This window comes from Sebastes umbrosus, chromosome 20, assembly GCF_015220745.1.
Source record: "Sebastes umbrosus isolate fSebUmb1 chromosome 20, fSebUmb1.pri, whole genome shotgun sequence".
NCBI lineage: Eukaryota > Metazoa > Chordata > Actinopteri > Perciformes > Sebastidae > Sebastes > Sebastes umbrosus.
The window spans coordinates 6,312,323-6,325,792 of NC_051288.1; the positions used below are offsets into that span (position 1 = coordinate 6,312,323).

Consider the following 13,470-nt stretch of genomic DNA (forward strand, 5'->3'; position numbering starts at 1 on the left):
TGATAAATGAAAATCCTTAGAGGAAAAACATGTTTCACAAATAGCCTACTTCAGAATATGCTCAATTCAAGTAGAGGGTGAGTTGCTGTAAAGTGGGACACCTAAAGTCAAGTGGTTGTAGGTCTTCCTCAAACAAAAAAGTCAATACAACTATTGATATATTTAATGTCTTTCAAATACGCCTAAATGCTTCAAAACTATTATAGTCTTTATTCATTATTCATTAGTTTTTATAGTCTTACTGTTTGTTTGATGTTGTTCGATTCACTTTGTAACATCCACACACATAAGCCGAGGTTTTGTAACAGCAATAACTTTGAACATGGGATTGCACATTTAGCCTTGAGTGTTTTGTACATTAATTAAGGTGATTTAGGCCTTTTAACAGACTTTTCACTGTCCCACATTTCAGACATGATTGTCCCACATTAGAAAATCTAAATTTGTCTGTGAAAACTTGGCATTAGAGTACTGATATGTCTACCATTTCTTTTATGACTGTGATATCTACATTTCCTTTTTTCGGTTTAATTAGGATACATCCTGGGGATTTCAGAGTGGTACTGGGTTTGTATTTGATATATTGGCTTCATATCACAATATATTCCAAAAATCTGGAGTGCAAAAAATGTCTTACATTAGGCTAATTCACCCTATATCTATAAATGGCCAAAATATACTGTCAATGTACCTGCAGTTGCCAATTTACATTGAACATAGGAGCAAATGTTCCACTCTGAACTCTACTGTACATATTTTGAGTGAATACCATTCATTGGGACGTGGCTACATTGACCAATAAGGGGAAATATGAATATTTCTATAGTGATATATTCCCTGACTGTTACCCAGCTACGCTGTGTGGCAAAACAGTCAAGTCATGTCAAGTATAAAATAGACCATATAACAAATAGCCAAAATGTGGTACCCTTTTTGCTATGTTGTTGCTCTTTTAACAATGTACGATTGTACCAATGCTTTATTAATGTTCTAACCATTTTGGGGTGTTCTCCTAATCCTTAATAAGTGTTATAATTAAGTACTAGTGCTCTAGCAATGCTGATTCAACTCCTGGCTAGATTTTTCTAAAGCCTGAAAACAGAGCCTGAAAACAGAGCCAAGAAAGGAGGACGGTCTGCAGGACAGATAATAATGCACACAGTGCACTTTCATAGACTAAGCTACTGGAGTTACCCTGCACTATATTCATTTTTAACAGTCTCTTCTGCACTATATTCACTTTTTTAATAGTCCTGTATCACAGTTGTTACCCTGCACTATATTCACTTTTAACAGTTTCCTTCATCTCCTTGTATTTTTATATCTGGTATATTTTTTTGTACTTTGCACTACTAACTTTTGTACTGCCTTTTTACTAACATGTTTTGCACTATGGAACTGTGATGCTGGAAACTTGAATTTCCCTCGGGATTAATAAAGTTACTATCTATCTATCTACCTATCTATCTATCTATCTATCTATCTATCTATCTATCTATCTATCTATCTATCTATCTATCTATCTATCTATCTATGAGGAGGTGCAGAAGTCTAGTTTTCTCTCAGAACACTTGAATTACAATATGCTGAAAGATTATGATGAAATTTTTTTACCCAATGATGCAAACAACATTCTGCCTACTGCAGGTTTAATAACATTACACGTATTGCCACCAACAGGCTGCTCTTTGACCGTCCCCGCTGCAGCAGGGGGCGCACTTTATTTCTGTGTGATTATACAAACTGACCCCTGACCCGATGACGTCATCCGTCCCTGACTCTCCTCACGTTTTCCCACCGTGACCTCGGAGCCTCCGACTGTCGGTGAACAGATGCACGCCTCCTCCTAGCATCAGCTTTAACGACACCCGCTGGGGAAATCATCAGAAATACACTCAAACGACCTGTCGACTCTCAGCGTGGTTATCCAGCGACCTGTTCTCCACCACCGTGCACACACAGCTGATCAACCCGACAGAGAGCAGAGGAGAGCCGGCTAGCAGCAGACATCATGGCCGCTATCGAGGAGCTGTCCCCCGCTGCGGGCCCAGTGTCCACCCGGCCTCCAGAGGACGAGATCGACGACGACGAAGATGAAGATGTAAGTGGCTCAGTCATTCTAGTGAAGTGTAGATGAGAGAATAAGAATATAACTTAGATAAAGTCTGCACACTGTGCTGTTGTTGGCTAAGCATGGCTAGTTAGCATGGCTGTAGCTATGCTAACCAGCTAGCATCCTGTGTGTGTCTGTTCTTGCTGTGACAAACCTGTTTGAGTCTGTTGCAAGCAAACAACATTGTTAAGTAGTTAAAAGTGTTGTTTCGTCTACCTGGCAGTACATTTCACGATCATGTTATGACAATAGCAAAATAATGGCCAGTTAACATGGCTATACAATGCTAACTAGCTAGCTAGCTACCTGAGGTGTTTGTTCTGGCTGTGATGAATCCTGTTTGACTTCCTGATCTGTTGCAAAACACACAATAGTTAAAAGTATTGTTTCGTCTAACTAGCAGGCAAGGAAAGGCAGCTTTATTTGTGTAGCACATTTGTGTAGCACAGCAACAGGGCTATTCAAAGTGCTTCACATAAACATTCAAGAACATTGTGACAAAGTGCAAAAGAACATTAAGACATAATTAAAACAGTTATATAAACATTAAAGATTAGAAAATAAAAATAAAAGCTAGGATAGAAGCTAAAATAGAATATAACACACAAGAGTAAAAGCTCTAGTGCAGTATATAAGATCATTATCTGGTTTAATAAAAGGCAGCAGCAAACAGGAAAGTTTTAAGCTTTGTTTTAAAAGAAGTGAGAGTTGGAGGTCCTGCAGGGTTCTGGGAGCTTGTTCCAGATATTTGGTGCATAAAAACTGAACACTGCTAATGCATGTTTAGTTGTGACTCTGGGGACACTAAGCAGACCTGATCCAGATGACCTGAGAGGTCTGGATGGTTCATAACACAGCAGAAGATCAGAAATGTATTTTGTCCCTAAACCATTTAGTGCTTTGTAAACCAGCAGCAGTATTTTGAAATCAATTCTAAGAGAGACAGGCAGCCAGTGTAGAGACTTCAGAAGTGGACTGATATGATCCACTTTCTTGGTCTTAGTGAGGACTCTAGCAGCAGCGTTCTGAATCAGCTGCAGCTGTCTGATCCATTTTTTAGGAAGACCAGTAAAGACACTGTTACAGTAGTCAAGTTGGCTGAAGATAAATGCATGGACTAGTTTTTCCAAATCCTGCTGAGACATCAGTCCTCTAATTCTTTCTATATTCTTCAGGTGATAAAAGGCTTTCTTTGTAATTGTCTTAATATGGCTGTTAAAGCTCAGGTCGGACTACATTTCACTATCATGTTATGACGGTAGCTAAATAATATTTCAGTTTTAACACCAGCTAAACCAACCTGTAGCAAACTTCCGGATGCACAAACTGGATTTACCAAGTTGATAAATGAATGTGGATTTATTTATTTGTTTGCATGCTTTTATTCATATGAGATGCTGCTTGATTGGTTACTCGCAGTCTTTTTTGTACCAACATTGTCATGTCTGATGTTTGTGTATGTGTCTCTTTCAGCTGGATGAGACACTGATGGAGAGGTTGTGGGGCCTGACAGAGATGTTCCCTGACACAGTTCGCACCGCTGCTGAGGCTTCTGCTTACTGCTCTGTCTCACTGGCCAAGAAGTTTTACAGGTATGTTTCCTGTCTTGTGTGGTGTGTGTGGTGTGTGTGGTGTGTGTGGTGTGTGTGGTGTGTGTGGTGTGTGTGTGTGTGTGTGTGTGATGGCAGCCAAGTGGATCTAGAGATTAACCGCTAATTTGTAGGTCTGATCCCAGCAGAAGCCATTGGTCCGTGAAGCAGAAACTAATCAGGTTGTTAATTTGTTTCAGTTTTTCCCGCTCTGCGCTCTGGGTCGGTACTACCTCCTTCATGATCTTGGTGCTTCCTGTTGTGTTCGAGACAGAAAGACTACAGCTGGAGCAGCAGCAGCTACAACAGCAGAGACAGGTGAGTGTTCATGTGCACATACGGTAACCAATAGCTGACGGAGGGCCACAAACACCTACGCTTTTACAGGCGTGGGGAAGCAAGTATTGACACGGGCTGAGGAGTGAATGCACGTATGAGCAGAAATTGCAAAATCTAATAGATTAAACATGACGAGTGCATTGATGAACAACTTGAACAATCCACTCTTTCCCTTCCAGATCCTGTTGGGTCCCAACACTGGAATGTCTGGCGGGATGCCGGGCATGATGCCTCCCGCGCCTGGCAAGATGTGAGACACAGAAAGGGCCAACATGAAGCTGAGATCTGCTGCTAGCGATACAGCGGGGGCCGGTCGCAAGGAGAGACAGAGAGACCACGGAGAAGGGCAAAGAACTTGCAGTTCAACAAAAAAAGAGAAGCAAAAGCATGACCGGCTCACTCCAACGTATTGGATTGGCTGATGGGATTAACACTTCTCTCTCACTGTCTCTCCTTACTCCCAACATCATGCAGAGACTTATTTCCAGGAGCACTGCTTCTATTTTCTTTTTTTTAAATAAATACTTATATCGACATAAATAATGTGTTCTTTAGGGAATAGAAGGTACAAGTGGATAAATTGAGAGAAAAAAAGGTTACCAATTTCATGTCTTGGTGTTTGCAGTCTGAAGAACATTGCTGTACTAAGTGTGTCGGCAGTTTTGTTCATCATCACAAGCTTGCTGGTTCCACCTCTACATGGAGAATTAAGTGAGTAGAATATCTGACAGAGCGGTCCGATGCATTGTGGAGCATGCTGTAGACACTATTAATAGGAATGTGGTCCACATGATGGCCTCTTGAAGTTCTACAACCTAAATGACACTCTTTTCCTATGTGCTGCATTCCTGTTCGTACGTTTGTTAGAGTGCAATGCCTCTCACTTTAATTATTGGTTTTATTATATTGCAATGGATTGTATAATGCAACAACGCCAGATTCCATGCTGTTCAATGTGTCCTTTTCCATTGATAATATGTGAAAAGTAAAATGATTTTGTCATTTAGACAACGCACATGTCATAAGGTTTTGGGCAAATGTTGGTTGCGGTGGTTGACTTAAGTTTTGATGCTTAAATGTCTCAATATTACCCAGACATGTCCAATTTGAAGAGAATGTTATTTTTCTGTTCTCTGTTGCCATCCATGTGAATTTACAATCCGTTTCTTCTGTTCAGTAAGCAAACCCGTGTCTCTGTTTTGTGTTCAACATGACTGCGGCAATTAAAACACCAAATCAAGTGGAAAGCCAAGTGTTTACTTTCTGTTAGTTGTGTCATTAAACGGCCCGTTAAGAATTAAGTACGGATTTATTAATGAAAGAGCAGACTAAATGATTATATTATTAATTATATTTTCTAGTATTGAAAAGAGTGTAGAGGAACACAAGATTATTTTTTCACTCAATTCTTAAAATTTTTACAAATCAAAATAGCCATTAGACTTTTTTTTCCACATCAGACATATTCACTTACTGTATATCAGGTACGTCTTAGGTGCAATCATGGCATTAATTATTTTGATTACCTGAGAGCTGGAACCAGAGCACCTAAATATAATGCAGCCATAATTAATGTCAACATGTCTGCATTGAAAAGTGGTTGTTGTGAAAAGTTTTTACTATTGTGTCATGCAGCACATACATTTTCAAACACTACAAAGAGTCCAGACAATAAAGACTAGAACAATGCACACAGCTAGTTATAATACCAGTGTCCAATGCTGCATTCACTGCTCTTTTTCAGCTCCTGGTTTTGTGGTTTGTAATAGGAATATGTCCTCTTTGGCAGTAACTAATGATACTTTTTGAAAATTCAAAGCCCGCTATAAATCACTTTATGGAGTTGCCTATATTCGCACTTGAAGGCGTTAATTGTTAGTGATCTCATAATACTGCACATCCATGGTTTGTTTGTCGCTCAACTGATAAATTTGTAATTTCCGACTGATCTTGAACTGGACAGAAATCACGATTTCCCGCCAGTTGAGCAGAAAGCTGCTTGAAGACCTAAAGAGCTCTTAACCTCTTAACCTCTTAACCTTTTAACCTTGTATTGTTTAGTCAGTATCTCAAGATTATTGTCGTTTTCTAGTTAACAAAATTGAACAAGCAAATGTCCTAGCTTAGACAGTTTTACTGACTAGTTGTTCATGTCCTGAGCAGTTTAAAGGCCAGAGCTAGCTGAGTTAGCAATTGAGCTAGCTACTTAAAAAGGTTAGCTGACCTTGGCTGACCTTAGCTGACCTTGGCTGACCTTGGTTGACCTTAGCTGACCTTGGCTAAAGATCATTGTTAATTGGCAATAACTGGACCAGCTTAATCCATTTGATCTTCAACATTTAACCCCCTACTACATTGAAAATGAAAGCTGCAGAGGATCAGGTTGTTGAAGATGATAATAGTTTCCAGGATGATGAGGTGAGATCATATTATTTAAATTACTCTTATCTTTGCTAACTTGCAGTAGCCTTCCCTGATTAGAAAATCCCCCACAGCTAGTGTTATATAGCCTAAAACATTAGAATAAGTTGCCACCAATGCTAATTATGAGCCTGTCTAACAGTTGAAAACATGACCAAACTCTACAGATATCAATTTATATATAACATGACGTTACATTTAATGATCATTTAAAATTAAAATGGAATATTTTTTATTCAAAATAACAATTTAGGTGTAAACACTGTATGAATGAATGAAAGACTTTATTTAGAACATAAAAATAAATAAAAACATACAAAACAAGAGTAATAGTGTCTGAAAAGGAGTAGATAGAAGTAAAACTTATATTTCCCTACCCCTTTCTCACTTCTCTAATAACTCATATATAATAGAATGATAATATAATATAATATATAAACTATCCCAGATGTATTTACATCCCAAATTAAATATATGAACAGCATCCCAAGTTTATTTACAACCCACATATCCATCTGGAGTTAAAAAGTAGATTAAGTTAAGATATAAGTTGCCACCAATGCTAATTATGAGCCTGTCTAACAGTTGAAAACATGACCAAACTCTACAGATATCAATTTATATATACCATGACGTTACATTTAATAATCATTTCAAATTAAAATGGAATATTTTTGATTCGAAACAACAATTTAAGTGTAAACACTGTATGACAACAGTTTGATAATAAGGTTTTGATAATTTATTAGTAAGTTACGCTACAGATTTTGAAGGTCTTGTCTTCAATAATCAAGTTTACTCCTCAGCAACTACAATATTTTCTTTTTCTCTGAACCGAACAGGAGTCCTTCTTCCAAGACATCGACCTCCTACAGAAACACGGCATTGTGAGTAAATAAGCAGGGCTATAACACAGATTTCTCCCATCAGATCAAAAGTCAGTTGTCTATGTGAGCATCGCTCTGTCCCTCCCCACCTGTGACCACAGAATGCGGCAGACATCAAGAAGATGAAGTTAGTGGGTATCTGCACTGTGAAGGGGATTCAGATGACTACTCGCAAGGCTTTGTGCAACATCAAGGGCCTGTCAGAGGCGAAAGTGGAAAAAATCAAGGAGGCTGCTGGGAAAATGCTGGTAAAGTGGGATTTTCTTGTCATTCTTCAACCTGTATTCTTGTGGCTTTAAAACTGAATTACTGGAGAACATTACGGAGCATTTGATATATGACATATATGCCTATGACATAATCTTCTTTACATTGTAGAATGTTGGTTTCCAGACCGCCTTTGAGTACAGTGCGAAGAGGAAGCAGGTGTTCCACATCACAACCGGGAGCCAGGAGTTTGAGTTAAGATATACTCTTAATGTTGATAACGTGTAGACCAGAGGCCTGTACTATACCCAGGTTATCTTCTCGTTATCAGGCTTAACTAACCCTAACAAACGAGATCCCGCTGAGCAGTCCTACGACGGTGGTTACCACAAACATGGACATGTCTACTGTCAGCAGAGCGGCATATTTTACAAACCAAGAGCAAACTATAATATTAGTCAAATACAAAGAAGGTCAACACATAATCCAGACTAAAAGTAACACAGTTGAAGCTGCCAAATGCAGGAAGGACAGCTGGCAGAAGATAAAATTGCCAATGTGTGAATGCGTAAATTAACAGACTTATTCATTTAAATACTCAAAAGTCAGATATAGTCGTCTAGATGGGGCAGTGATTATTATAAAAAGCTTTCAGGATAAATTGGATGAATAGATTACACTTCATTATGCCCTTAGGTGATGATGTGGCTTGTATGAGTATTTCAGCCTTCTCTCAGCTGCATCCCCGACCCCGGCGGTGTGAAACGGACTTGAGAGCAAGTAAAAAAAAAAAATATATAAAAACATAATTCAAAGCGGTAAACACCTACAGTATACAGCCAGCTGTCCTTTCTGCATTTGTCAGTTTAAACTGTGTTGCTTTTAGCCTGGATTATGACTGTAACTTCTTCGTATTTGCAATATTATCATACAATCTGCACATCGAGTTCTGATTGGTGAGTAGGTGGTACTTTTATACGACTTGTTCTCTTATCTGGAACATAATCTGCTTTGAAGCAAGGAGGGTGAAAAGAGGAGATGTCACATCTTTGGGGTACACAAATGCGCAGTAAAATCTGGTCTGTACTCGCCGAAATTGAGCCAAACGCAACGCACGACCGCAGCTCCAGCTACACTGTGCATGTATTATACCTCATACCACAAGACCCTTGTCCCACCCTCTTTCAAAAGGCCTTGCTCAGGAGCAGGTTAGGTGTGCAGCATAAGTTACCATGGCGATCTACCCCGGTAAGAAGTGAACCACAGTTGTAGGACTGAAAACCCTGAAGGCTTAACCCTGAGGTTACCTCGCAAACCCCAAATCCTGCTTCGTAGTACAGGGCTCAGCGCTATTCAATTACAAGTTTAATTAGGCCAGATTTTAAAACCAGAAAGTGTAGATGGGACAGACATTTTCAGCAGCCTATTTAAATCCTTTTTTTTTTTTTGCTTTTGGTAATGCCACATTTTAAACAAATGCAAATTAATTTAATAAAAATGTTTATTGTTTCAGTTGTGAAATAAAAAAAGAAATGTTTGGTCACATATCTGACTCAGGCACATCACAAAGGGCAGAAACAGAATAAAAAAAGTGCTATTAATGCACAGAACTAGGGGTCTGCATCTTTCCCTCTGAAGACAATTCAACACGTATCTCGATACAACATGGTCTGCGATACGATACAAAACGATACAGTACAAATAATAACTTAGTTTCTCTGATTGTGAATCTGATAAAATATTGCTAATTCAAAGTACACTTAAATATGTTAAAACATATATCTTTTATCTCTGCAGTAAACTTTTGGGTGGAGGTATAGAGAGCATGGCTATCACAGAGGCCTTTGGAGGTGAGCAGATGTCTTCCTTTAGCTAAATATACTGTGTGTGATTATATTGTTTAAATATCACTCAAAACTATTACTACATTATTTCATCCTACAGAGTTCCGCACAGGGAAAACCCAGCTGTCTCACACATTCTGTGGTGAGTAAGGAGCCTTTCCGAAAATGGCTGCTCCAAAATGATTGATAAAACAACCGTACAAGTCAAATAGAACAGAGTCTGTGTTGTTTTCTTTCCACAGTCACTGCTCAGCTGCCTGGAGAGGATGGCTACTCGGGCGGGAAAATCGTCTTCATCGACACGGAGCACACCTTGTATCCTCATAGTCTCATAATGATGGGAACAACCACGCAACATTTGATGTGCTGTTTGGTTGATGTTGAAATCGACTGTGACTTTACTGAAGTATCATTTGTTTATTATATGTTTTTCTATCCTTGACTTGTACCTGTCCGGCTCCAGTCGTCCAGACAGACTGAAAGACATCGCCGACAGGTTTAATGTGGACCACGGTGCTGTGCTGGACAACGTGCTTTACGCCCGGGCCTACACCAGTGAGAACATACAGTTCGTTTAGACGAGAGAACTGCAGTTTGTTAGGTTATAATATTTTGGTGTATTAAACTTTTGTCCTGCTCGCTCCCTCAGGTGAACACCAGATGGAGCTGTTGGACTTTGTCGCAGCCAAATTCCACGAGGAAGGAGGAGTGTTCAAACTATTGGTGAGTAAAAGAATGAACTCCAATAACATCTTCACATACTCATCATGTTGGTGGCTTTAGTGTGAAGCTATTGGAGGGCGAGAATTCAATTAAATTTATATTTATATAGCGTCAAATCATAACAGAAGTTATTTTGAGATTCTTTTCATATAGAGCAGGTTTAGACCGTTTTCTATAAACCAGTTGAGGGTAGGAGGTGATTAATTTTGTCTCTAATAGTTAGGATTTTATATTAAAGAAGCTCATGAAGTTGCCGCTACCGAGGGTTTTAGGAATACATGGCTCAATAGAGCTGTGGCTCTCTGTCAGTCTGGCTACAGTGCTGAAAAGAGACCTGGGATTGTTCTTATTTTTCTCTATTAATGATGAGTAACAGGCTGCTCTGGCATCAAGGAGAGCCTTCCTATATGTTTGGAGCTGACTTCCTTTGTTTTATTAACTTCTTTTATTTAGAGGGGCAACGTAATCGAGTGTGATTCGCAGTGAGCCTGCAGCACTATCTACAAGATGATCAATTTGGGTGGGACTAAAGTTAGCATAAGAGTCCTCTGTTATATTGAGACATGGCATTGAATTTAATGCTGATGGAATCACTTCCTTAAATTTGGCTACAGCACTATCACTGGTGTATAGTCTAGTAATAAGAATTCAAAAGTGATTAAATAATGGTCTGATAAAAGAAGGTTCTGTGGAAAGACAATTAAATGTGCAATTTCAACGCCATATGCCAGAACAAGGTCGAGGGTAGGTGTCTAATAATGAGATAAACGCAGCACTAAGGTTATCATTATTGACGTCCACATGAATATTAAAATAACCTAAAATAATTACTTTATCTGTTTTCAGGACTGAACTTGATAAAAAAAACTCTAAGATTTCAGATAGAAATTCAGAGTACGGGCCTGGAGCGCGGCACACTATAACAAATACAATTGGCTGTAATGTTGAACGAACACGTTCTTGTTTTTTCCTGTTAAAATACAGGCATACATTCTAAATTCCTTCTTAGCTTTTTCAGCCTTTCAGTCTCCTCTTTGTCTGCTCCTCCCTGTTGTCAGATCATCGACTCCATCATGGCTCTGTTCAGAGTCGACTTTTCTGGTCGAGGCGAGCTGGCCGAGCGGCAGCAGAAACTGGCCCAGATGCTCTCCAGGCTGCAGAAGATCTCTGAAGGTCTGAACCAGGAGGGTGGTTATGTGCAAATATGTAATATTCACAAACATCAGCCGTATATATCATATCTGGCATGTACAGGGAACATCTGCAGAAACTAATATTGCTGTTTGTTGTCTAATTCAGCCTTGGTGTCTCTCACCTGGTGGTCTCAAGTATGTATAAAGTATAAAGGAGTAATGTTCCTAATAATGACGATTACTTTTTTTTTTTTAATTATTTTTGTTTTTCCTAGAGTACAACGTCGCAGTGTTCCTCACCAACCAAATGACAGCTGATCCCGGTGCAGGAATGTCGTAAGAGTCATTCTGAATACAAGTTTTGTGCCCCAAATTCTGTTTCCTGTCATTGTTTGCAGCTTCGATGTGATGTTTTTTTTCTGTCCTTGTTTTAGGTTTCAAGCTGATCCCAAGAAGCCAATAGGTGGGCATATCCTGGCCCACGCCTCCACCACACGGATCAGCTTGAGGAAGGGGCGTGGAGAGATGAGAATTGCCAAAATATTTGACAGGTAGTTGGCTGTTTTTATTTATAATACTGATAGTGCAGTTTTTTTTGATTCAGTGAATTATAATGCACGATATATTGTCTAAAAAAAGACCTCAAAGACCTCCACTGGCTCCCTGTCTCCCACCGGATCTCTCACAAAATTCTGACCCTCACCTACAAAGCCCTCCACCAACTTACCCCCCCCCCTACCTCTCTGACCTCCTCTCCCCTTACCAACCCCAACGGTCTCTCAGATCCTCCTCAGCTGGTCTACTTTCCACCCCCAAGTCGACCTCCGCAGCTTTGGGGACAGAGCATTCTCCAGGGCAGCTCCCAAGCTTTGGAACTCCCTCCCACAACTCATTAGACAGTCTGATTCCCCTCCCCCTATTCCAGTCCCGCCTCAAAACCCACCTGTTCTCCTCTGCCTACTCCTAGCCCCCCCTCCCCGTACCCATTTATCCGTGTGTATGAATGAGAGTGCGCCTGTGTGTGTCGTCTGTCCCGTTTGTTTCACACCGTCTCCCCCGATTTTGTTCAGCGTCTTTGAGTTCTCTAAAAGCGCTATATAAGTTTAATTTATTATTATATTATTATTATTATTAGTTGCTGCCAAATCCTACACACTGTACCTTTAAATACTTGAGAATGTCCGCTGCAAATTACAGTTACAAATTACAAGTTTTACTTCCCCTTATCATGTTAGCTAAACAAATTGACGTGATTTTCCATACCCAAATAGATGTTGTGTTCACAACAAGGTGTTTTGCCTATCATGTTATTTTTATTTTCTCATATCACTAAGCTCAAAGCCTAAAAAGGTTTTGACTTAAACATTACTTTTCGAGTGTTCTAAAGTAATATTCCATCCAAAACTTATTGAGTATTAAACACTCATCCATTTTCAAGATGATCTTTGTACCTGCTCATCATCAACATAGGCCTACTTGTAGATGTCAAGATATGAAAATGTATCTTTAAACACACCTTTGGTGGTCTGATTTGATATCATGGTGAGCATGCAGTGCGTAGTGTAGGACTGGCTTTACAGTAGGTCGATTTTAAATGAACTGGCAGGAGAAGCTGTGCAAGATTTAATAAAACAACTGAAGAAAAATGTTCTAGTCTGAGTAAACTGAAAGTGGTTGCATAGACTTGAATCTGAGCTGAGACATGACCTGATCTTGTCATTTATCTCCCCTCCTTTAGTCCCGATATGCCTGAGAATGAGGCCACTTTCGCCATCACTGCTGGAGGAATCACTGATGCCAAAGAGTGAAGGAGAAAAGGAAGTGTTGTTTGCACAGTCCCCTGTTCCCGTCAGCTTAAAGTTATTTAAAGTATTATTAATGGATTTATTTATTGAGTTTTATAACTTTTATATAACTTCTTAAAGTTACACTCTTGTACCATGGTAAGTTTGATGTATTTATTCTATTTATACACTTTGTAGTGTTTTTGTTGTGCTTCATAGCTGTTAAAATAAACACAAAAAAGACAACAGTTTGTTGAGTAGTTTTTATAGTTTATAGTTCCTGAGATTGCTCAAATGACCTAGAGCAGGGGTCAGCAACCTGTGGCTCCGGAGCCACATGTGGCTCTTTAGCTCCTCTCCAGTGGCTCCCTGTGGATTTTTAAAAAAATTAGTGGGAATGAATAACTGTTTTTTTGTTTACATTTTCATT

The 13,470-nt window shown here is 39.4% G+C and overlaps 2 protein-coding genes across 3 annotated transcripts; both read left to right on the plus strand.

Moving 5' to 3' along the window:
• The first annotated feature begins 1,744 nt into the window (after positions 1–1,744).
• tomm22 (translocase of outer mitochondrial membrane 22 homolog (yeast)) lies at positions 1,745–5,288 on the plus strand. The gene is made up of 4 exons (XM_037754308.1): positions 1,745–2,101; positions 3,587–3,705; positions 3,903–4,020; positions 4,221–5,288. Exons 1-4 carry the CDS (start codon positions 2,012–2,014, stop codon positions 4,293–4,295), a joined length of 402 nt encoding a protein of 133 aa, XP_037610236.1. The 5' UTR covers positions 1,745–2,011; the 3' UTR covers positions 4,296–5,288.
• Positions 5,289–6,017: 729 nt separating this feature from the next.
• Positions 6,018–13,288, plus strand: dmc1 (DNA meiotic recombinase 1). Of its 2 annotated transcripts, none has more exons than XM_037754306.1 (13): positions 6,018–6,459; positions 7,305–7,349; positions 7,451–7,597; positions 7,728–7,810; positions 9,354–9,406; positions 9,501–9,542; positions 9,643–9,715; positions 9,858–9,955; positions 10,050–10,123; positions 11,182–11,296; positions 11,532–11,592; positions 11,691–11,807; positions 12,995–13,288. In XM_037754306.1, the coding sequence occupies exons 1-13, from the start codon at positions 6,403–6,405 to the stop codon at positions 13,062–13,064; spliced, it is 1,035 nt and encodes a 344-aa protein (XP_037610234.1). In that variant the 5' UTR covers positions 6,018–6,402; the 3' UTR covers positions 13,065–13,288. The 2 variants fall into 2 exon arrangements, with proteins under 2 accessions (XP_037610234.1, XP_037610235.1); XM_037754307.1 differs by having other exon boundaries at positions 6,021–6,459; positions 9,864–9,955.
• Positions 13,289–13,470: the final 182 nt, after the last annotated feature.